The sequence below is a fragment of the Malaya genurostris genome, chromosome 1 (assembly GCF_030247185.1).
Source record: "Malaya genurostris strain Urasoe2022 chromosome 1, Malgen_1.1, whole genome shotgun sequence".
In the NCBI taxonomy this organism is placed as follows: domain Eukaryota; kingdom Metazoa; phylum Arthropoda; class Insecta; order Diptera; family Culicidae; genus Malaya; species Malaya genurostris.
The window spans coordinates 95,725,556-95,751,128 of record NC_080570.1 but is presented as its reverse complement, the minus strand read 5'-3'; the positions used below and the strand labels follow the sequence as shown (position 1 = coordinate 95,751,128).

General features: G+C 35.5%; 2 protein-coding genes across 2 annotated transcripts in view; both read right to left on the bottom strand.

Annotated features, from left to right (window-relative positions):
- LOC131425145 (protein timeless homolog) overlaps positions 1 to 17,996 on the bottom strand; it is a 165,296-nt gene extending 147,300 nt beyond the window's left edge. The window contains exons 1-2 of the mRNA XM_058586769.1: positions 17,502 to 17,996; positions 16,667 to 17,439 (exon numbers count right to left, since the gene is read on the bottom strand). Coding sequence (XP_058442752.1) covers positions 16,667 to 17,439; positions 17,502 to 17,924 — 1,196 coding nt within the window. The 5' untranslated portion in view covers positions 17,925 to 17,996. The remainder of the gene's footprint in view (positions 1 to 16,666; positions 17,440 to 17,501) is intronic.
- A 5,652-nt stretch (positions 17,997 to 23,648) lies between these two features.
- LOC131426992 (proton-coupled folate transporter-like) lies at positions 23,649 to 25,281 on the bottom strand. Its single transcript, XM_058589850.1, has 4 exons — positions 25,143 to 25,281; positions 24,843 to 25,088; positions 23,801 to 24,791; positions 23,649 to 23,733 (listed from the first exon to the last, which is right to left on the bottom strand). The coding sequence occupies exons 1-4, from the start codon at positions 25,279 to 25,281 to the stop codon at positions 23,700 to 23,702; spliced, it is 1,410 nt and encodes a 469-aa protein (XP_058445833.1). The 3' UTR covers positions 23,649 to 23,699.
- Positions 25,282 to 25,573: the final 292 nt, after the last annotated feature.

The window sequence follows — 25,573 nt, the reverse complement described above, 5'->3', positions numbered from 1 at the left end:
GCACATTAGTTGCAATTAATAAACTGCGTTTTTCGGCCATAGTGGTTTTAGGGTGGTCCTAAAGCAAACTATGAATTAAAAAATTATTTCAAAATCTGGATGAGATAGAACAATGCATCCTTCCACAATAATTTAGAGTAATCAATTTAAGGCAACTTTGTCGAAGATATTGATTGTGTATCTTTAACCGTTTTTACATTAGAACGGTTTACATATCCTAAGTTTGGGTGGTTCTTAAAAAAACAGTTTTTATTCAATAACTTTTTCATTTGAATTTTCTCAATAAAGTAATGTTCTAAGAAATTCAGGAGCCTAGAAAGGCGCAACTTTTGGTGGAAGAAGATTTTTTTTATATTACCTGGTTCAATAGTTATGATAGATTTTAACAAAAAAATACGCCTTTTTTAAATAACGGTTTCCAAAAATGGCGCAACCCGAAAAAAATTTTTTCGATTGCATGTGATAGCTTATACATTTTTATATAATATGAGAAAAAATTGGAAAACAGTTATTTTTCTATCTCATTTAAATCAAAATTCCGTGCAAGTATTTTTGTACGTTATCATATAGTATGGCAGCGAAGAATGTTTTATTTGAATAATTTTAACAAGGTTATCAACCCTACTTTCATACCACACATGTTCAGTTTTCCGGACAGTTTAGATGATCATTATTCTGAATAAAAAACTGAATGATTATTGGAACTGAGCGAGTGTGGCAACAGGTTAGTTTTTCGTTTTGTCTTCATGTCAGTTTCATCAACTTTTTCAATGGAGGCATTTTATTCTGATCAATTAATCGGATGACACTAAGCTTAAAAGCTTCAGTAAAAAAACCGGACGTTCGGCTGGATGAACTCTTCAGTCACTTCAGTTAATCGTTCAGTCATGACGTCACACACGAGAAACTGTCCGAAAAACTGAGCGTGTATAGGCCGCTTAATAAGTAATTTTGAATGTGTTTACATCACTAGTTCATATGCAATTGCCATAGCAACCAATACACTTGTTTCGTTGCGAACAAAAATTTTCAAATTCCAACGTGTAAGTACTCCTGATTTTGATTACTGTCTTGCCACAAAATAATGGAACTCCAAAGAAAAGAAATCGTTCAATTCTGGATTAGTGGAATTAGCGAGAAACGTGTTTTTGAAATAATCATCAAGGAAAAATTTCCATCCGTATGTGCGGTAAGTACGCAAAAGATAGTGCGCTTAGAGCGAATACAATTTGTCAAACGTTGGGCGAAGAGCTCGCGTCATTACTCGCGATTCGAACAGAATAACGCGAAATGGCTTAAAGGAATATTGAAATTCATGGTTGGAAATAAACAAAAAGGACGGAAGTCGAAATCTTTTTCCGAAAGCTGCCGAAGAACGAGACTGAATCGTGTACGGAAAATTCAGTAGAATTTCTTGACTGAGGAACTCATGCTGGCAGCTTCATCAAGTGCGAGAAATTCAGGTCAACGACTTGCAGGAAAATTACTAGAAAATCCCCAACCCAAAAGCGTAGAAGTGGTCAAATACAGAAATGTCACGCCGTTGACACCTGAAGAGGCGATAGCGTTTATTTGTAGAAACAATTTCAGTAAGTCGCAATATCAAGATGTACGATCTACTAGCCTCAAGCAAGGAGCAGATTTGTATCCTTGTTACAATAGAATCGTGGAGGCAAAAAAACTCTGTTACCCTTCTGGTATGTAGACATATAGATAAGTGTCATACAATACATTCAATAATATTTATATTTTATATGTAATAGGAATTTCTGTCAAACCCTCAGAGGCTCGAGTCGTTCTTCAGGATTTAGTAGACCACACTGCAAAACGACTTTTTGAATATATAAAATGCTCAATTGAATTGAATCAAGAGCAAAAACTGATTTTAATTATCAAATGGGGAGCTGATGGAAGTTCGAATCATAGCAGGTACGACATTCAATACAAATTTATAGCAATATCTGTCATATTAAGTAGACATATGTTATTACGAATTTCATCTCACTAAAATTCATTCTTTGTCTCTGAAACTAAATGCATTTTTCAGGCTTTCAATAGCAATATCTGTCATATTAAGTAGACATATGTTATTACGAATTTCATCTCACTAAAATTCATTCTTTGTCTCTGAAACTAAATGCATTTTTCAGGCTTTCAATTACATTATGAAGAAAATTTCCGCCAATGAAAACTCAGTTATTTCTATGTAATAGCAATCTTTTTCGAGTATTTAATAATTTGTTTTTATTGTACTATACTATTTATTTGCTTTTCTATTCACAGCAAAACTATCTAATATCATACCCAATTCGCATTTGTTAAAAATTGTTCAAAATTTTCCGTTTTCAATAGGTATCATCAGTTATTCATCGATGAAGATGAAGACGGGGAATTACGCGAATACAGCGATTCGAACATATTTACTGTATCGATGGTGCCGTTACGTTTATTAGGGGAAATAAATGGTGTCAAACCCGTACTTTGGAATAACGACTGTCCTTCATCAGTATCTTTGTGTCGACCAATTATACTAGTTTTCGCAAAGGAGAATGTACAACTTACAAATCGAGTAGTATCAGATATTAACGCTGAGATCAATGAACTTGTGCCTACCCAAATTGATTCTGTTTCTATCTCAACAAAGATGTGTTTCACAATGGTAGACACGAAGGTTATTAACGATTTGACGGGAACTTCTTCACAAGCTTGCTTCATTTGTCGGCGATCCGGTATGAAACTTAATCTTCCAAAAGAAGTAGTAGACTCGGATGATGATCCTTCCAAATACGAGTTCGGACTCTCTCCGCTTCATGCGTATATTCGCACTATGGAGTTGCTTCTCAAGATTTCTTATCGTTTGTGCTTGGGGAAACCAACGTGGAAAGTTTCAAAGAATAATAATGCAGTGAGTCATCATGAAAAATCTATCCGTTCGGCTCTTCGAGAGCAATTGGGTCTACGAATCAGTGAACCTCGGCCAGGAGGAGGAAATTCAAACAGCGGTAATGTTGCGAGGCGGTTTTTTGAAGGAAGAGAAATAGTTGCTAAAATTACAGGACTGAATCATGATTTATTGGAAAGATTTTATGTTATACTATCACTAATTAACAGCAAAATGGAGATCGATGTGGTGTCTTTCGGAATATATACGAACAGTACACACACGGAAAGACCGAAATTAGCATTTTGGCGAAAAAATTAGTTGATTTTCTGATTTTAGTTAGTTATTTTTTGAGACAACTAAAAAAATCTTACTTTTGCTAATTTAGATTTTTTAATTCTAATTCCCTTAATAATAATAAAATATTTGTTGAAAAGGCTATTTTTTTAGTTGAATTCCCCAATTGTCATTTCTTAGCTAAGGCACACTTCATATCCATTCAACTAATTTTTTAGTTGAATTAGAGAAATAAAACGTTGTTTGCAACCAACATAAATGGTTGAATTGGTTTCTGCAATTAGCAGCTATATGGCGCTCGTTAACACCGTAATGACTACTAGCCACTAGATGGCACACTACTACCGAAAAAAATTTCGCGGTTATCTTTTCTATATTTGCATGTATAAATACGATGTTGTATTGGAGAAAAAGACATAAGCGAAACATAAACTTCTTTTTGAAAAATTTTACTTCTAAATCGCTGTTTTCTTCATTCGACTTCGAGAAAACGACTCTCTCACTGCAAACTATGAGCACTCGGAAAACAAAAACCGAATACAAGTAGTACACCGGACGGCGTAGCCCGGAATGAGAAGATACAAAAAAACATCATTTGACGTGTACAATTAGAGTGCAACATTCGAAACTCACTTCACTGTTTCGCGTAAAAACATTATTACCCACAATCGCTTCAACTGCGCACAAATTCTGAATAAATACACTTTCCACTAACAGTTTACGTCATTCTTACATATCGGTTTAGAAATTTATATAGGGATATATCGTAACACATGCGAAAAACATCTAAACAATTTGCGAGCAGTTTCAACAAGACTGTCCCTTTTAGCTTTTTAATGGAATGTTTTGCTTTGACACTGCTGTCCTTCAGTAATGACGGTGATACACGGAAAGACCGATATCAGCATTTTGGCGAAAAAATTAGTTGATTTTCTGATTTTAGTTAGTTATTTTTTGAGACAACTAAAAAAATTTTACTTTTGCTAATTTAGATTTTTTAAATTCTAATTCCCTTGATAATAATAAAATATTTGTTGAAATGGCTATTTTTTTAGTTGAATTCGCCTATTGTCATTTCTTAGCTAGGGCACACTTCAAATCCATTCAACTAATTTTTTAGTTGAATTAGATAAATAAAACGTTGTTTTCAACCAACATAAATGGTTGAATTGGTTTCTGCCATTTGCAGCTATATGGCGCTCTGTCACCGAAATAACGCTAACACCATAATGACTACTAGCCACTAGATGGCACACTACTATTGGAAAAAACGTCTTTCGCGGTTGTCTTTTCTATATTGGCAGGTATAAATACGATGTTGTATTGGAGAAAAAGACATAAGCGAAACACAAACTTCTTTTTGAACATTTTTCTTCTAAATCGCTGTTTTCTTCATTCGACTTCGCGAAATCGACTCTCTCACTGAAAACTTTGAGCACTCGGAAAATAAAAGCCGAATACAAGTAGTACATCGAACGGCAAGTGCAACATTCGAAACTCAATTCACTGTTCCGCGTAAAAACATTATTACGCACAATCGCTTCAAATGCGCACAAATTCTGAATAAATACACTTTCCACTAACAGTTTACGTCATTTTTACATACCGGTTTAGACATTTATATATGGATATATCGTAACACATGCGTAAAACATCTAAACAATTTGCAAGCAGTTTCAACAAGACTGTCCCTTTTAGCTTTTTAATGGATTGTTTTGACACTTCTCAAGAAATTTGTGGCTAATAAACTTGTTAATAAAACCAATTTCATTTTTGTTTTCTTTGTGCTGTCCTTCAGTAATGATGGTGATAGATAAATAGAAACAAATTTTCTGATTTTAAAAACAAAATTAGTTGTCAATGAGAATTTCGTGTTGGATTGAAATATTGCTGGTTTGTGTCCAGAATATTCGCCAACTAAACACATTCTCTAAAAATAAGAGTTTTTTTCAGCAAATAAATTCTCAATTTTAACTAATTTTATAGTTATTTTGGACATTTTGTTGTTAAAATCAACTAATTCAAAAACAGAAATACGAATTAGGCGCAGAGCTAATTTCGGTCGTTCCGTGTAGATAAATAGAATCAAAGTTTCTGATTTTAATAACGAAATTAGTTGTCAATGAGAATTTCGTGTTGGATTGAAATATTGCTGGTTTGTGTCCAGAATATTCGCCAACTAAACACATTCTCTAAAAATAAGAGTTTTTTTCAGCACAGTAAATTCTAAATTTTAACTAATTTTATAGTTATTTTGGAAATTTTGTTGTTAAAATCAACTAATTCAAAAACAGTAATACGAATTAGGCGCAGAGCTAATTTCGGTCGTTCCGTGCATGAGCTATACAACAAGTTGTATGGTTGGTACGCTTTGTCACCAACTGTACACAAATTACTCGTGCATGGAGTGGCTATTGTACAATATGCAATTCTTCCAATTGGAATGTTCTCAGAAGAAGCAGCAGAAACGAGAAACAAATGCATTCGAAGATTTAGGGAAAATAATACACGAAAATTCAACAGGCAGGTCAATTTAGAAGATCTGTTCTTAAGGCTTCTAATGACTTCCGATCCCATCATTTCCCTGAAAAACAAAACAAACAAAAATACTAACAAAGTTTTCCTTCCAGAAAATACACGGCATCTAATATTGTAATATAATACTCGTTAATATACATACTGTTCCAATTAATTTTACTAAGTAGTTTAGGAAAATCCCCTTCCTTTCCATGGCCACTTATAAGAAACACTTGGAAATTTATTTGTTGGCGCTTTTCACCATGTAATAAATGAAATGAAATTTAGGAGATTTCTCTGAGATCCCCATTGAAACTGAGTGTGACAAACACAAACACTTTTGATTGGTATATGATATTCGGCTCTATGGACCTCTGTTCAAAAATCAATTTTCACAGTGATTGTAAATCTTTTCTTTATGAGAAAGATAAAAAGTTTAAAAGGTACATCTTATTATACGTACGACAAATGTAAATATTTGTCATGAAATATCCTTTTTCTAACACTCCTTAGTATATTACTATTCTAGATGTTATATGATAAAGTACAAAAATACTTGAACGGAATTTTGATTTAAATGAGATAGAAAAATAACTGTTTTCTAATTTTTTCTCATATTATATAAAAATGTATAAGCTATCACATGCAATCGAAATTTTTTTTTCGGGTTGCGCCATTTTTGGAAACCGTTATTTAAAAAAGGCGTATTTTTTTGTTAAAATCTATCATAACTATTGAACCAGGTAATATAAAAAAAATCTTCTTCCACCAAAAGTTGCGCCTTTCTAGGCTACTGAATTTCTTAGAACATTACTTTATTGAGAAAATTCAAATGAAAAAGTTATTGAATAAAAACTGTTTTTTTAAGAACCACCCAAACTTAGGATATGTAAACCGTTCTAATGTAAAAACGGTTAAAGATACACAATCAATATCTTCGACAAAGTTGCCTTAAATTGATTACTCTAAATTATTGTGGAAGGATGCATTGTTCTATCTCATCCAGATTTTGAAATAATTTTTTAATTCATAGTTTGCTTTAGGACCACCCTAAAACCACTATGGCCGAAAAACGCAGTTTATTAATTGCAACTAATGTGCCGAACACTTCAAATCTCTAAGCCCAATAATAAAAGAGTAAACAATTGTTTCCTGCTAATTTTGCTTCCTGGACCACTGTGCAGTGGCGACGAGTGAAAAACCTTTTGCGATAATTTCGTATGAGGGTAGCGTGCGTGCAGTAGAATTATATTTTCAATTTTATGAGAGTTAAGTGAGTTAAAAGTGTAATAAGTGTTGCGCGAAGGATAAATTCATGAAGTACTATTTTGAAAAGTCTGTCGTATGAGCACATTTATGCTGGTGGCGATAGTATATTTCTAAGTTCATTTTGGAAAAATTGATCGAGCTGAAGCGTCGGCACATGTGGTGCGTTGGCAGCCATTGCTCTGCATCTGTCTCTATAGCAGAACTTGCCATTTTGTTTTAAAGTGAAGACAAGCAAGCAGAGTGTGTTGGTGAGCATTTCGTAGCCATTTTGGATTCTGACGGTGTATCAAGAGCATAATTTGTGGAGAGGAAAACTGCTACATCATCGAGAATTATTTCATGGTTGGGTGCCGTGAGAGAAGGAAATATAAGAATTCAAAAGTAGGCACACGATCATCAACAGAGGATATCCTCCAACTGAACGTAAGCATTCAAGAATCAAGGTCATTTAAGTTGCTATTTTTTTTATTTATTGTAAACTGCATTTTCAGAACTGAATTATTTTTATTTATTCTATAATCAGGTCAAATTTCGCTCATTATATGGAGCGGATGGAGTTTTTGTATCAATTGAATAATGTGTCTGATGCGATGAAAAAGAGTTTGTTTATATGTTAACTCTAGTGGTCCAGTCGTTTTTGAAGAGATAAAACTTGTTTACCCTGATCAGGACATTGAATTGATTGAATATACGGACATGATACAAAAGTTGTAGGAACGCTAAGACAAAGCTGAACCTTACATGATGCATAGGCACAAATTTCATGTCAGAATTCAGGGCATAGACGAGCCAGCCGAGAACTATGTTCTAGCACTCAAGTTGTTAGCAGCGGAGTGTGGTTTTGGGGCGCATAAAGATGAGGCGATCAAAGACAAAATTATTTTCGGTTTGCGTGATCAGGAATTAAAACATAAATTACTAATGAGGGACGGAATGACATTGGATGAAGTGGAACAGTAATTCGAAGTCAGTTAGCTAGATTAAGAGCGAATACATTATGTCAGGAGAATGAGGTTGCAAGAAGTGTAAATTCGGTTAAATATCGTCTGGGGAGCATGAGATCATCGTCCCAGTTCGTCAAATAGATTGGACAAACCTTCTCCTGGGCCTAGATTCGCAGTTCACACCGTAATTTGGAACGTTTTGATTGGTACAATAGAGCTAACAATTATAGTGATTACAGAAACCGTTACGATAGGACACATGATTTTCGTTCTAATCGTTGGGATTCGCGTGATGATAACGTGCATGCGCGAGTGATATGCAATTTTTGTAAAAAGAGGGGGCACGTAAAGCGCGATTGCTATCAGTTTAAAAGCAGGCGGTCAGTAAATTTTGTGGAAGATAAGGGTGACAAGTATGATTTTAAGAGGTTAAGTATTCAGGAACAACATGAAAGTGATGATATTAATCATGATTATCCTTGCATGATGATTTCTCGATGAGACGATCTAGTGAGCCATGTGTAGTGAGAGTAAAAATTGAGAGCAAACGCATTAATATGGAGGTAGATTGTGGTGCTGCGGTGTCGGTGATCAGTTTTAATGTTTACAAGAATATTTTCTCTTATGTTCAGCCAGTTAGGTGCAACAGTAAGCTTTTAGTTGTGAACGGGCAAAGTTTAGGTATTTTTGGAAAAATTACAGTGGCAGTTAAAATCAACAACATTTCGCAGTATGTAGATTAAGTTATTCTGGATAGCAAGCATGAGTTTATACCCTTGTTAGGAAGAAATTGGCTCGACATCTTCTTCCCTCGATGGCGACAAACATTTTTTAATTCCGCGGCAATAAATTCGGTTAATGAAGGTAAGAATGACGAGACAATTATGCAAAAAACGGAAGAATCTGTAATCAAAGCAACTTTTCCAAAAATTTTTGACGAAGATTTCTCAAATCCTATTGTAGGTCATGAAGCAGAGTTGGTTATGAAGGATGGGCTGCCTATATTCAAAAAGGCATACGATGTGCCTTTCAAGTTACGTGATAAAATTGTGGAACACTTGGATTCGTTGGAAAAACAGAATGTTATTACTCCGGTTAAGGTTAGTGAATGGGCTTCGCCAGTAAGTGTTGTTTTAAAAAAAGATAAAGATATACGTTTGGTAATAGATTGTAAGGTATCCATTAATCAGATGATCATACCTAACACATATCCGCTTCCATTAGCTGAGGATATATTTGCTTCATTATCCGAATGCAAATGGTTTTGTTGTCTAGATTTGGCGGGGGCATATACACAACTTCGGTTGTCTAAGCGCTCTAGGAAATATATGGTTATTAATACCATTAAAGGATTGTATTTCTATAACCGACTCCCTCAAGGTGTATCATCAAGTGTTGCAATATTTCAGCAAACGATGGATCAAGCCCTTTTAGGATTAAATAACGTTCGTAGTTACCTTGATGATGTACTTATTGCAGGGAAAACGAAAGAAGAGTGCCAAAAGAATTTGAATAAAGTTTTGAATAGATTAGAAAAGGCAAATATTAAGGTGAACTATAAAAAGTGTAAATTCTTTGTGCGGTCGCTTACCTATCTGGGTCATTTAATTACAGAAAATGGGTTACTTCCGTCTCCAGACAAATTGTTAACTATTAAAAACGCGAAAATACCCAATAACGTTACAGAGCTTAAAGCTTTTCTAGGTTTGATGAATTATTATGGGAAATTCATTCCACATTTGGCAAACAGATTGAGTTGTTTGTATGCTTTGCTTAGGAAAGATACAAAATTTTGTTGGAACGACGACTGTCAAAGAGCTTTTACTGACAGTAAAGATGCTTTACTAAATGCAAACATTTTAGAGTATTATGACCCTAACAAACCGATCGTTATAATATTGTAATTATGGTCTGGGGGGTGTTTTAGCCCATGTAGTTGAGGGCAAAGAGAGACCAGTTAGTTTCACATCCTTTTCTTTGAATACTGCGCAAAAGTCGTTTCCCATTCTTCACCTTGAGGCTCTAGCTTTAGTGTGTACAGTGAAAAAAATTTCACAAATTTCTTTTCGGACAAAAGTTTACATTTTTAACTGATCACAAACCTTTATTAGGCATTTTTGGGAAACAAGGAAAAACACACTTGTGTGCTAAACGTTTACAAAGATATATCGTGGAAATGTCAATTTATGATTTCGAAATCAAATATAGACCGTCAACACAAACGGGAAATGCTGATTTCTTCCTTTAACTGACAATGTTGCTAAATGTATTGACGCTGATAGCATGAATAATATTAATTTTTTCAATGATGTTCCATTAGATTAAATGCGAATCGCCAAAGAAACAGGATTTAATTCTTTTCTTTCCAAAGTAGTAGAGTATGTTAAAAATGGATGGCCAAATAGAGTTGATAAAACATGGCAAGCAATATTGGCTGTGCGTCAAGAACTAGAAGTTATACAAGGTTGTTTACTATTCCAAGACCGAGTTTTCATACCATCATCTTTGCGTAATGCTATTTTAAAGCTTTTACATTCCAATCACATTGGTATAATTAAAATGAAACAGGCTGCGAGAAGATGTTTGTTTTGGTTAGGAAATAATAAGGATATAGAAAACTTTGTAAATCAATATCAGGTTTGTATCGAAAATGGGAGTCGTGTCGAATTCAAAAAGTAATTCATCTTGGATACCTACCAATCGTCCTTTTAGTAGATTACACACAGATTTTTTTTACTTTGACCAGAAGATTTTTTTTATTGGTGGTCGACAGTTACTCCAAGTGGCTGGAAGTAGAATATATGAAATTTGGTACGGATGTTACAAAAGTCATTAGAAAATTTGTATCTATTTTTGCAAGATTCGGTCTCCCGGATGTTCTCGTTACGGATGGAGGCCCACCTTTCAATTAAGGTTATTTTGTTGACTTTATGGGGCGTCAGGGTATACGCATAATGAAAAGTCCGCCTTATAATCCTAGCAGTAACGGGCAGGCGGAATGGATGGTAAGATTGGTTAAGGACGTTTTCAAAAAATTCATGTTGGATTCTGAGATGAGATCCTCGATACAGAAGATCGGGTTTTATATTTTTTAATGAATTATAGGAATACAACAGGTTCAGATGAACGTTTTCCTGCTGAAAAGATATTCAATTTTAAACCAAAGATATTATCAGACCTTTTACATCCGCGAAGGCGTTACTAGGATTATATCGAGTGTTTTCCAGAAAAGGAAAAGACTTTTGTAGATATATGTAGCAAACCTTATCAAGATCCATTTCTCAAACTATCTTTAGGGGGCAAATTACTTTACAAAAATCACGATAAAAATACTTTTTAGAGGTGGATTGACGCATTCTATGTAAAAGAGATTTCCACTAATGTTTTTCAAATTTCCATTGGCAGGAATACTTTCAATGCGCATCGGAAACAACTGAAGCTTATAAATAGAATGTCAAGCGGTACAATGATCAATGTACCAATGCAACTTCAGAAAAGGAAAAGAAGTGACAGTATTTTGTATGAGGAGGATTTTTGTGGATTCTCGGACGTTATGACCAACCAAGAGAACATTGATGTAAAGAGGAGGCGAATTCTTTCAAGAATTCGTAGTCCAATAATAACGCGAAGTTGTTCGCGTTCGAATATATAGAAGTCATCTACAGATGAAGTCCAATATATATTTAAAAAAAGGCTGATGTTAATAATATTATCATAGAAGAGAAATTTAAGTTTGTAAATGTTGTATTACAAGAAAAAATAACGGTTTTTTATATTGAATTTTCATTTGAGATTATTTTCGAAATTGATTAAGTATTAAGTACCACAAATAGATGTTAGGTGAATTACTTTAGGAGGGAGCATTGATATGTTCGACTTTCATAGTTGAACCCATCGAACAATGTACTATAAAAGTACTCAAGAGAGACAACACGGCAAGAAGAGAACTTTATAGCAAATAAGTGCGAATGATAATTAAAAGCCGAATACTCGGCACTCGAAGACTAACCTCTGACCTGTTCGTATAGTGACACCGAAACTTCCTTTATATTTTTATTAGTTAAATTATACAATACAATTAGTATATTGTAAAGATTATAAGTATTGACATTTCAATTACAATTTGGAGTGGGTAAATTTTTTTATATGCATAGAAATTTTATATATCATTCTATAGCAAGGCATCAACCATCCAGATGGCGATTTGCAACATGTTGTTTTATTTGAAAAAAGGTTTGAAAGAAAAATGAAAACTCTCATTTTAATTGATTAATGAATCGAGCACCAATGTTCCGTATCATTTGATGCAATAGCACTATTACTCCACATATCATATGTGGCAATGTATTGCAAATAGCCATATTCTATTTGTGCACATGTTACACTATTGTAATTTAAGCTTACAAGTATATTTTAGATTTATATGAAATAACACTACAGTAAGAATAAATTGGTTCTGCTTTAAATTTTCCTGCTCCGCGAGTCGTTTTGCTTTCGAATTGTTTTCACTCCATAGTTTATGTAGCCAGTGTTGTTTGAATTTTGATAGCGTATTAATGCTAAATAAGCCCCCTGTTAGAACACAAATTCTCCTTCCACTGGCGTGCTATGTTTGCATCCAGCGTTGGTTTTCAGTTCCATTGTGGGCAACCTAGACAACAGGAAGGAAAATCCAAAGATTACAGTTCGTGTGGCTTTGTGGAAAGTCTGCACCGGAAGAAGCAATTTAGTTGATGCAACCCACTACCATAGCGTTAGTGGTGCACCGAAATAATGCAAGTAGTGGTTTCGTACGCTTACGAGGAAGTTTATCTTTGCAACGTTATCTCATTTGAATGCCCTCTGCTCGTTCATAGAGTTCAATTCTACTAGATGTGCCCATGCAATATGCTCAAGACTCGCCAAATTTACGACATCACTAATAATACCATATAACTAATGTGTTGGTGCGCCTCGATTGTTTTGAAATTTGTATCCAAATTCCATCGGGCAACAAACAAATGTTTAATTAGACAACAAAACGCATTTGAATGATGCATATCTGCTAAGAATCAATGATGTATTACTTATCTGAAGATAACTTTATTTTGCTTTCATAGAACAGATAAGTTCAATCAGTCCAAAATCGCCTTCGAAAATAGCTTTAATAAGTTTCCATGACGAATTTTTTATTCAAGGTGTGGTCACTGGGCGATTTTTTTTTTTGTCAAAAACAAATGACTCAAAATGAATAAAGGAGATAACACAGATTGTAACTTCGAGTTAGAGCATGAGCAACCACCCATGGTTATACATCCAGATATTTTGGTTACTACCAATCAATAATTTTAGAGCAAGAAGGATTTTAACTCGAATCAGTGATTCTAAGTATAAGGCGCTGATCTAACAAGATAGTTGTAGATTTGACTCAAGACTTGGAAGGTTTACACCGTCAAAATCCAAGGTTCACTGAGCAAACTTCGTACTACGAAACACCGGAACTCTTCGTTGCTTTTCCACTTCCCATCCCTAGGTCGATCTACTTCCTTTTTGTAACGCAGGCGGGAAATCATAATAACCGTACGTCCAGTCTTAAGCTACGATCAGACTAGCCAGTTTATCTGGCACAGTTTATCAAGTAATTTTTCTGCAGTTTATATTTGGTCCGGCAATGTGATTACACTATTCACAGTTAAATGACTGCAACAGTCAAGTTTGACTGCCGACAGTCAATACTTTGACAGTTGTTATGTTTGACTTTGACAGACTTTTTGAGCATGTCTGTATTGTGATTACATTGATCAGACAAATCAAACTGATTACAGACCTAAATATAGGGAGTGGGCTGTTCATTGCAGTTTTTCTGCACAAAGTGATCACATTGGAAGAAAGTTTGTGGGACAGAGAACTTTTCACGGAATATTGCATTATGATAAAATATCGATCTGATCTCACAAACGGAAGTTCGTTGTGTTGCTACTTGGTGTGTTGTGTTTCGAAGCAATTAAAGAAGGAATATAAATGTTCTCCGTTTTTTTACCGTTTTTTTATAAATATCAAAAATAGGTATAGAAATCGCTCAAATTTTAGAAAATTTTTCGGAGGCCCGGAGACGCATGGTGGATTGGTTATTATTTTAGGCAATTTCAAATACTGAACTTTTCCACAGTTTTTAAAAATATGAAACCGAAGCTCTTCGATGTATCTAAAAATCATTTATTAACCAAATATGAAGTGAGCGTGTTTTTGTTAAAATGAAACGTTTATTTTGAATGAGAAAAAATAGTCGAAATAGTGACCATCTTTCTGGCAATTTGTGGACACCTCGAGAATCAGACATCCCATTTTCAACTTCTTCGAAGGAATTGATCAAATGCAATGAAAATCGATAGAATCATCCTACCTCTGTAAATATAACGATTAAAGAGTTGAAATTTTGGTAAGGTTGTCTCCAGTCCAAGCTCTTTCAAATATTGTATAACGGTATGAATTCACTTTGGGGCAGAGTTTAGATTTTGACAGATCCACAATTTTATCACCAAACGCTTTGTAATCAATTCAATTATCGAACTAATGAACGAACGATAAGCTATTGGAAATTCGGTAAATATTTACAAAATCTAGAAAAAAAATTCAAATAAGTACATTTTCTGTTACCGTTCAGCATTTTTTAATTTGGAGTAGTTAATACTTTTTTCATTACTTCATTATTTTATTTTTCATAATTGTTTCATCCAAGTACAAAGCAAAACGTTTCAGTACTATTCTTCTAGAGATCCATTGCACTTTATCGTGAAGGAGGAGCTCGAAAAATTCAGTAGTAATTTCGATTAAGAATTCTACGAAATATGTGATAAGCTTCATTATTTCGACCGGAAATGACGACATTGACAACGCAGTTCGGTGAGAAGTTAGTACACGTGGTTAAGAGATAGAATTGGGGTCCAATACACGTTAATCGATTTCGATCGATTTTAAGTACTTTTTTGTCAAATAAACAATATTTGTGTATAAAACTAAAAAATCACAGCATCATATACAAAGAGCCTTGGGCTATTCCCGGCTTCCTGTTCCTGAAATAGTGGTTATATACTCAAAAATGGAACTCACTCACATTTCGTAGAGGTCGCTTAACTGATATTCACAAATTTAGGTTAAAAAAAAGGCCAAAACTCCTGAGCATCTGAACTTTGCGCGGATGCTTTAAATTTATTTTTAGCCATTTCTAATATTATTTCGGATGTTTAAAATTTATTTTTAGCCATTTCTAATATTATAAGTATTTAAAATTTAAACCGTCGTTTAAAGTACGATGGCCGAATCATATAAAATCTTATAAAATTGCCTAAATCAATACAGTTTGTAAGTCATGTTAACAGATGGTCATTCGAACCGACCTACCACTGTTTAATTTTGTTGGTTGTGCTAATTTTTTTTTGTTTTCCTTCAAGAAGCAATAAAAAATATTTTCGAAGAATATCACATATATGAGAATGTGAGAATATGAGTAATACGAGAAAGCCATCAATACGCCACTAGGCGGATTAAAACAGGTTTTTTATTACTATCTGGTTTCTACATATTAGAAAATAATTGATCACCAAATCAACCCTCTTGGGGAAAACCACGTGTACTCACTTCTCACACTGGCGCTAGAACGTTTTGCTTTGTGTTTGGATGAAATAAACAAGTTTTTGGTTGTCATTGAATCTGTGGCAGACAACTTCTGCTCAACGGTTTTAGAAACAGTCAAATTTGTCTGTACAGTCATCAACTGTTTGTCTGTCGACTATGATCACACTGTGATTACATTGTCACAGATAATCTGCACACTTTGACTGCATACAGATGGACAGTCAAGCCGATTTTGACTGCTTGCAGACAACTGCGAACCGATTACACTATGCTACAGTCAAACTGCACAAGTTTGTGCAGATAAACTGGCTAATGTAATCGTACCTTTAGTACCAGTTTGTTACGAAGACGGTACTAACTGGACGAAGGACTCCATTCCAAATCCTTCATAAATATTCGCGTCATTATACATTTACATACAATCAGGTGCAGCTAACGAGAGTAGAAATACTACAAACATAATTTTTCCATCAGTTATTCTGATGTAGATTTACTTGTCAATGGAAGAAAATATGAAATAATTATTTGGGATTCATTAAAGTTTTGGTACCTCGTGGGTACCGATTTGTGCTGTCACATGACTGTTTTTAATTGTTTTAAATTCCACATTCAGCTCATCAGTGCATTAGCAGATTATGTTGGACTGCTGATGCAGCCCAGCGGATCTACAAGAATGCCTCCAGATCGAGACTCGAAAAGCAATTGGTTTATGAGCCCATACATAAGAGCCTAAACCCCCGAAAAATAAATATTTATATTACCATTTTGTTTATACTATAAAAAGTTCCAGTCCACAGTAAATTGTACACTACATTTCTACACCTTATGTTCGTGTACAAATTGACATTTCGATTAGACATGACTTAAATTGGGTTAAATATATTGTGTATTTTAGCTGACTCAATTACAATTACAGCTTTGATTCAAGACATAGCACAAACTGTATATTTTATTAACTTCATATAAAGTAAAACATGCAACAAACCTTTCTAATCGATTTGAAATCTAAGTTTTGAAATTTTAATTGAAAGCTTGGTTAAACAGTTATAAATACATAAACTGAAATTTCGAAACCTTCAATCTTTGAGATTAAAAACTGTTTTCTTGTCTCCTCAGATAACACATAACATTCTATGATACTCACCTGACTAACTCGAGTTTGAAGCAATGTGACCTGTTGAACTCCATGAAAAAGCGAATGGCCCACAACAGATACGAGTCATCGTGACCACCACCTGCTTCATGACCAGCCGTTCGCTCTAGAATTCTTCGAACTTGTCTTACTAAATTGTTGTATGATGAGCGCAAAATCTCTATACAATATTCACGTAAAAACAATCGTACTGAAAAAGCGCTCTTTCGCTCCACCGAACCAGTTTCCTGTACATGCCGGAATGACTTCTTCACTCGAATCTTGTCCGAATCGAACTCCATTTTCAATGCTTTTTGTAGCGGCTGGTGACAAATCAAATCATTATCCGAAACTGATTTCATATTTTCTACCACGTAAGTACCCCCGAAGCGCGAATGTCGCACCGTAGGGATACGAATCTGATATTTTGCCTTTTCACGTTTTCTGGCCATTAACAGTTCTTGCTCATCACGATGTTTTTCAGCTGCGCTACGCTGTAAAGAAGCGTCAGCCAAACTGCAAGCAGATTGTTCTCTATAAATCAAACATATGATTTCTAATGCATGGAGGTGATATTGATGTTCGTGTTCCGATCCAAGAATATACAAAATTAAATCAAGTAATCCAGTTTGATGCAATGCCCATAAAACCTGGTCATGCAAACTGGCATCATTATCAAATCGTTTCTCCAAATCGATGTTAGATGGAACTTGTAGTACATTTCGAGTGAGCGTGAGGATACGTTCTATTATCAACTCCTGATCTTCAACACGTTCTGTCCAATCCTTAAATTATAATTTTTAAACTGTTCATTAAGCGCTACCTCTAATATTATGCGAGAACTTACCACTTGCAAAACTTTCTGCAGCCGATCGCTCAGTGCTGTCCAAGCCTGCTGAACGGCAAATGCTTCCTTATAACCTTGGCAAATTTCGATCAAATGCAGAAAATTACGTCTTCCTACAGCATCTTTCGGATAGTTTCCATGGTACAGCAGCAAAGGTGGGTAGGTCAAGTTTACGATCAATCGCAGTAGTACATCAGACACATCTGCGTTATCAAAGTTACCCATCATCGGAATCAGATCGGTCTGCATGACTTTCTTTTGACCAACGTATCTACGGTACTCGTGATCTTCTCCATCTCGTTTCAGTATCCAAATAAGATGTTTTAGTCCTTGGATTGCGTCTGCTTCCATATGATATTTGCAACCATCGTCCCAACCGAGTGATGAACATGTTGCATCAATATCAGCAAGTAGAATCGACATAATTTATTCCAATTTCCAGTATTCTGAATTAAATTCGGATTATTTTGCGATATACGAGTATAAACAAACGAATACGATTCAAAACACACTAACCGAAATCGCGCGCGCTCAATTTTGTTTTGCTCGTATTTTGACATTTCTTTTCTTCTTCCACAGGCGTAAGCAGGTGGAGTGCGTTAAGTAATATTATGCGCAAGTAAGCCAGAGTGGCCAGATAGTATTATAAATTTTTCGTACAGCAATCATGAAAAATGAAAACTTTTCATTGGAACTGTTCTATACATTTATTGAAGCTTTTGATTCACACTCGATTTATTGATTGTTCCCATTTTTTGCTGCACTGCACTTTTTCTAACAACAAATACAATAATGTGATGAAAACGAAATACACGAACGGCCCAAAAAGGCCTAATAATGAGTCTACCGTAGCATATTTATTGTGTAATGTTTGGGGTTTGAGCGGTAAGAAAAATGAAACTAAACCGTTTTTGAAAAAAAATGAAAGTTTCCTTAAATTTAGCAATAAAGAATTTTAACCATTTCGATATAATACTAATGTAATGGTGACAGACAGACAGTAGTTTTTCGAATGCTAATTGCGTGCATCCTCAGTGTACCAGTTTAGTAGCTAGGTGGTTTCTGTTGATTGTGACCTAGCATCCCGATGCATGATGTTCATTTTCAATTACCTTAAACAGTAATGTCGTTTCCGCTTGAGCAAACTGAAATTGACCTAGGGTAGTTTCATCAAACAAACACTTTTCAAGAAACTGTGTTGGTTTCTCACTTAGCAACAACGTTGAAACTTAGGTTCGAAACTAGTTTCAAACAAACGGTTCAACAGCAGTTAGGGTGGAAACTGGGTTATGTTTGGCATGAAGCGAAAACGACATAAGTGTCTGTCAAATTGCGCAACAGTCACCCGCATGACTTATTAAAAAGAAATTACTTTAATTGTAATTAAATATATTATTACTATTTAGCATTGTATTTGTGGTAAATAATATGGAGCACTAACTGACTAACAAACACATGAATAAACAGAAACATATTGAAAAACCTATTTTAATCCACCTCCACCATTTCCACCATCCACCATTTTCATTTTCTCCTGTATATTACAGCAGAATCGTTTTGTAGATTTCTGTTGCATAATACTGTTACACTGATATACTACATTCGAATTTAAGTTACTGAAAATCTATTCAATCATGTGTGAGAAAGTGAAGTGAGCTACCTTTTATTACATTTGATTACTATTGTTGGTACTTCCACAACCAAAAGCTTTATATCGGCATAGTGACATTCGGTTCATTCAACCATACACTAATATGACCTACCAATTTATTTACGATTCTCTATGAAGATTTGAATTTTGGAAAAAATGTACTAGTAGTCGAACTTGAATAAAATTCAGCAGATCTTTTATGGGATTATCAATGGTTGGTTTATTTGGTTACAGACTCTCATGGTCGGCAAACTAGAGAAATAAACTAGCAAATATAAAGAGGTAGCTCATGAAAAAAAATTCTTGAAACTGCCATTTTTACATTAAGCACCCTACCTCCGGAAGCAGGTGTTTAAGCCGAATGAAAATTGGAAGTTTGTAGAAATCGGTTCAGCCATCCCCGAGAAAAGTGAGTGACATTATTTTCACATTTTTGTTGCATGACACACTGTAACTCCGGAACCGGAAGTCGGATCCAAACGAAATTCAGGAACTTTGTATGAAACCATAAGAACTTTTATTTGAATCTAAGTTTGTGAAAATCGGTTTAGCCATCTCCGAGAAAAGTGAGTGACATTTTTTTCACATTATTAATGCATTATTTCCACATTTTTGGTGCATATCACATTGTAATTTTGAAACCGGAAAGTGGATCCGAATAAAACTGTGAAGCTTTGTATTTGATTATAAGACCTTGAGTTTGAATCTTAGTGTGTGAAAATCGGTTATACCATCTCCGAGAAAAGATTAGTATATTATTTTCACAATTTTGGTGCACAATATTTGTCACATACACATACACACATACACACGCACACACATACACATACAGACATTTGCTCAGTTCGTCGAGCTGAGTCGAATGGTATATGATTGTGTAGCCTTTCTATATGAGAAAGGCAAAAAGGTTACCACATTATATTCAATATATCGCGGAAACTCAACACGGATTCATGCCGAAACGCTCCACTGCTACTAATCTCTTATCTTTTACGACGTACATAATGGATGCTATTTCTAATGGCTTCCAAACGGGTGCTATTTACACTGATCTCTCCGCAGCTTTTGATAAAATAAATCACTCTATCACGATCAGTATTCTTCGATGGATGCAATCGTATCTCTGCAATCGACGGCTGGCGGTTAAAATCAATGACAGTCTATCGCAGGAGTTCTTTGCTTTTTCCGGAATACCTCAAGGAAGCCATCTCGGTCCACTGAATTTCCTCCTTTATTTCAAAGATGTAAATTACTCACTGGAAGGCCCACGACTATCTTTTGCTGATGATTTAAAGTTATACCAAATAATCAAGAGTGCAGAGGATGCTTCGTACCTTCAGCGTCAACTGACCATTTTTTCAAGATGGTGCGAAATCAACCGAATGACTTTAAACATGAGCAAATGCTCTATTATCACATTCACTCGTAAGAAAGACCCTTTGCGGTTTGATTATTGCCTCCATGATGCAGCGATTGAAACAGTCACTTGTGTCAAGGATCTTGGAGTTTATCGAGACGAACAAATGAATTACAAGCAGTATATTGGTTACATAGTTACGAAGGCTTCTCGTTGTTTGGGATTTGTTATGAGAATTGCTAAGCTCTTCACAGATATATACTGTTTGAAGTCGCTCTACTGCTCACTTGCTCGCTCAAAACTCGAATACTGCTCGGTGATATGGAACCCTCACTATGTTAACGGTGTTCTCAGAATTGAGTCAATCCAACGACGTTTCGTTCGTTTCGCTCTTCGCAAATTGCCCTAGACCAACCCTCATCAGCTGCCGAGCTACGAAAGCCGTGGGATGCTTATCGGGCTCGATACTTTGCAAGTGCGTCATGACCTGTTCCGTGCAATGCTGATTGCCGATGTCTTGACGAACAATATCGGTTGCTCAGCACTTCTTAGTCAAATCAACATCAATGTTCGTTCCAGAGCTCTCCGCAACAACAACCTCCTCAGATTGCCTCTACGTCGTACTAACTACGGAATCAACGGTGCTGTCATTGGATTGCAACGAACCCTCAACGGTGTTTCGACGGGATTCGATTTTCATTTTTCTCGCAGCCGAATAAGTGATAATTTTTTAAATATTCTTAGAAACAATCATTAGGACTTAAGTTTGTCTGTCGATTAAATAAAATAAATAAATAAAAAAATAAATAAATAAATGGATCATGTAGCATTCATATGTATATTTATAATTATTTGGCTGCTCGGCCATCCATGGAAGTTGACCATCAATGTCAACTTCCCTTTCTGAGCAGCATAGATAGCTGTGTAGTGTCGGTAGCGGTTTCCCAACTGGCTAAGAATAACGCTACGGTCAACCTGTACCGGTGGTATAAGTCCACCAAACAGGTAAGCCGTGTGATATCCGGCGGAATCATTTTCTACCAAGAATTGATCTACTGGTTTCCTGTTCCATGTCGTAAAAGGCCACAAAAATAGGATCTCCTAAGTCAAGGTGTATTTCCGTGCCGATGACTGAATGGCTGCAGGAGGTTAAATAATGCAGTCGTGAACGGAATATCTTGGGGTTTTCCCTTATGTGTTAAGCGAAGCTCTGGCACAGTGGACGACTTCTTTCTTCGCAACTCGTGGGATTTAAATGATTAAAACATTTAAAAAAATCCTTACATGGTTCGCTATAGGCGATTATAAGCTAATATATTTGGTTTCTTCTAGTTTTTGCTCGATAAGTGCTGGAGATGAAGTGTTCATTACTCTAATTGATAATGGTTAGAGTAGCACAAATCAATCTCCAGCATAAACGTACAGCATCTATAAATCTATCCAGACTTCTGCAAGAAGGTAAAGCTTCTATAGCTTTGGTTCAAGAACCATATTTCCAAAAGGGAAACTTCTACGTTGGAAAATTGTTAAACCCAGTCTTTGTTGCCTTCAACAAATACGGTATGACTAATCCACGTGAAATGCCTCGAGCATGCATACTTGCAAATAGTGCTCTCGATGTTTCTCTCATATCGGAGCTCACAACTCGGGATATTTGTGCTGTCACAGTTGGTATGACTACTGATGGCATAGACAGAAAATATGTCTATTGTTCGGCATATTTGCCGCGTAATCAACCTTCGCCAAGCGATGACTTCAAAAAGGTTGTATCATACTGCTGCAAAAGTGATTTACCGCTTTTAATCGGCAGCGACATAAATGCTCACCATATCATTTGAAGCAGCACAGATATAAATTTGAGAGGCTCTGATATGATGGAATATGTGAGCAGTAAAAACCTGCACATAGTCAATGCAGGGAACCGTTCAACTTTTGCGAGATCTGGAAGAGAGGAGGTTTTGGACGTAACTCTCTGCTCTGATAGAATTGCGCATGAGTTGGTGAATTGGCTCGTCTCCGATAAGCTCGAACCTTCGTTTTCTGATCATAAGTACATTTTCTTTGATCATTCAAACGTTAAATTTGGTATCATCACATATCGTAATCCCAAATCTACAAACTGGGACCTCTATGAAGAGGGCTTGGCGACTATATTTTACGGATACCATCCAACAATTGAAACCCCAATTGATTTGGAAAATGTTGATCTCAACGCGAAGATTTAAGATCTGTTCTACATTTGTCTGTTAATGTATTGTTTTTATTTCAACTCACTGTGACGTTTCAAATCAGAAACAAACAAGCAAAATAAATTATTTCGAAAACGATACAAAGTTTTGTCACGAACTTCTAGAGAAAATTTCTCGATGATAGTGAGCTACAGTGCTTTTAAATTGTACTGTATTATTCAGTACAATACATTTCCTGCTTGTATTGACAATTTCTGATTTGTAATTCGACGTTTTGAAAATTCCCCTGTCAGATCTTGCTACCCACACTCACGTAAGAAATTTAAAACAGTGTTCTATTCATGTTTCATGATTTTTCTCTCCGTTGATTATCTTTGCGATGTCAGTTATCTCCAGAAACTTTCCTTTTCGATTTTCCATACAATACAATGAACTCTTGAGACGATATTCAGAACAATAGCCTCATTTGGAAGACCAGAGCATGGTGCATCTTCGGTGTTTGCACTTTTAAATTCAGCATACCAGTCAATAATTGTTGATTAGCTTATTCTGTAAGGTTATGTTATGACCCCATTTCGAAGTGAACTTTTTCATGATACTCATTAGTTAGTACCTTAGGACAAGGCCCACTGTTTTTTCTCCATGAATACAAACGTAACCAATTCGGGAGTCATGTTTAAAATTTATGTCTACGTCGTAATTTATGAAAGAATCCAAACATTGAACCATTATGACCTGTGTTGGATGAGTAAATCAAATACATTTTCAAAATGGCATTGGAAACCCCCAAATACGCCCCCCTCCTCCTCCTGCGCACGGGTCTGTTTTAATATTTAAGATAAATGGAGAAGTTGAGATGAATAAGGGAACGGTATTCCTAAAAAGGTTATATTTAATAAAATTGACTATCTTATTTTAATTATTAGACATTATTTACTACCAATACCAGTTGCCAGCCTAAGGACGCATTTGCCAAGATATATATGTTCATAATGTGTATGCTATTGTCGTGACTTAAGTAACGTGTATATCATTCTGTAATTAGAAAACGAGCATTACGACTAACCCGTATATAATGTTCTGTTTAGGAAATAAATCATACCCAATAAACAACAAATTTAGCCCGAACATTGCTCCGGTCACAAACAAATACGTTGCAGGTGTTTTATCAACCGTGTGATTATAGAGATATGTCAGTACAAATACAGAGATCAGTGGTATTATGGCCTTAATGCACAAATCCATTGCGTAAATTTTTCCAATGTCTTCTGCGGGAAGAATTTTCGATAGAATCGATCTAACTGCGGCTCCATCGATGCCCTTAAATGGTGTCAAAATCGTTGTGTAATATAGTTGCCACCCTTGTGTTGAGAATCCTTTTAGCATATAATCTCCGAGATGGTTGACAGTGGAAACCATTAGTACACCAACATCTGACATGCGGAGCCATTTCTTTAACATGACGATTCCAAAAAGATTACCCATCATAATTGTCCCCATTTCAATAGCCAACCATAGGCTATATGTACTGCTATCCCATTTGAACTCATGTCTAGTATACAAGTAAAAGAGAACCCGGCCGGCGATAGCAAATTCCACTAATGCACCAACGGCTATCAGAAGCCATGTGATTAATCGATCACGCCCTGGTCTGCTTTTCGTCAAGGTGTTCAACATTGATCTCATGAAATTTATATTAAATGCTGATTTCAGTTTCTCTGTCTTAGTGTACAATTCGACCCCTATAACACTTTCATCAATCGCAAACAACAGGTAAAGAATGCTTATGAGAGCTGTTGATGCTGATAATAAGTACATCACCGTTAGTGATGTTACTGTGCTGAGATAACTGCTGACCAACAGTCCACTCAGTATTCCGAACATTGTACAACCATGCAAAACTCCCATCCGGATTGTTCTATTATGTTCATTTGTTATGTCATGAAGGTAACTGTAAACCCCTACGTTAAATACAGAAAAGCCTCCTAAAATCGCCACTGGTATATTTGCTACAAAATAATACCACGGGTTTATAACGTAGAATGATGACAAGTAACTAACTAAAGCCACCAACAAATCTGTGATTAAATATCCTGAAAGAAAATATATTTAAAATAAACTCTAATGTTAAATATAATACCAACCAATCGAAGCGGCAGCTATTATCCCTTTTCGACCAAATTTATCAGACCAAGGTGCGAAAAACATTGCCGTAAGAGCAGGAACTACTGAAGTAAGTACGACAATACCCATCGATACCATCGACGCATATGGTTGAATGATTTCCTCTAGGAAAATACCAACATCTTCACTACCTAATTTGGAACATGCACTAGATCCAAGTGTCACTACACACGATTGATATATAATTTGATCGACAAGCTTCACCTCTGTAAAAATTATATTCAACCTACAGTTACTCGTTTATAGCAAACAGTCCTTACCAGAGATGCTCCATCCAAAACAGTGTAAAAGAACCACCGGTTCGATAGTTATACTATTCAGAATGTTTAATCCATTATTACGCCTAGTACTGTGCGCCAGTAACGGACAATGTTCTTCCTTTTCGATTATAATCTTCATACTAAATATTGTTCTGTTACTTAAACTCAATATTTTTACCTGATACTAAATGCAAGAGGTAGTCATAGTAGAATGTCTAGACTAGTGAGAATGCAACGAGCGAATCACGAGTATTGAAACGATTGAGCTAATCGTTGCCAAAAGTAAGTTCAAACGCGATTTGTGTAGCACGGAGGAATACTTACTTACTTCAAGCTAAGGAAAACAGAAGCAGCCTATAGCAACGAAAAAAATGTAAGATTCGAAAATCGTGTCGGGACTACTTAAAGATTCGAATTTGAAATTTTAATCT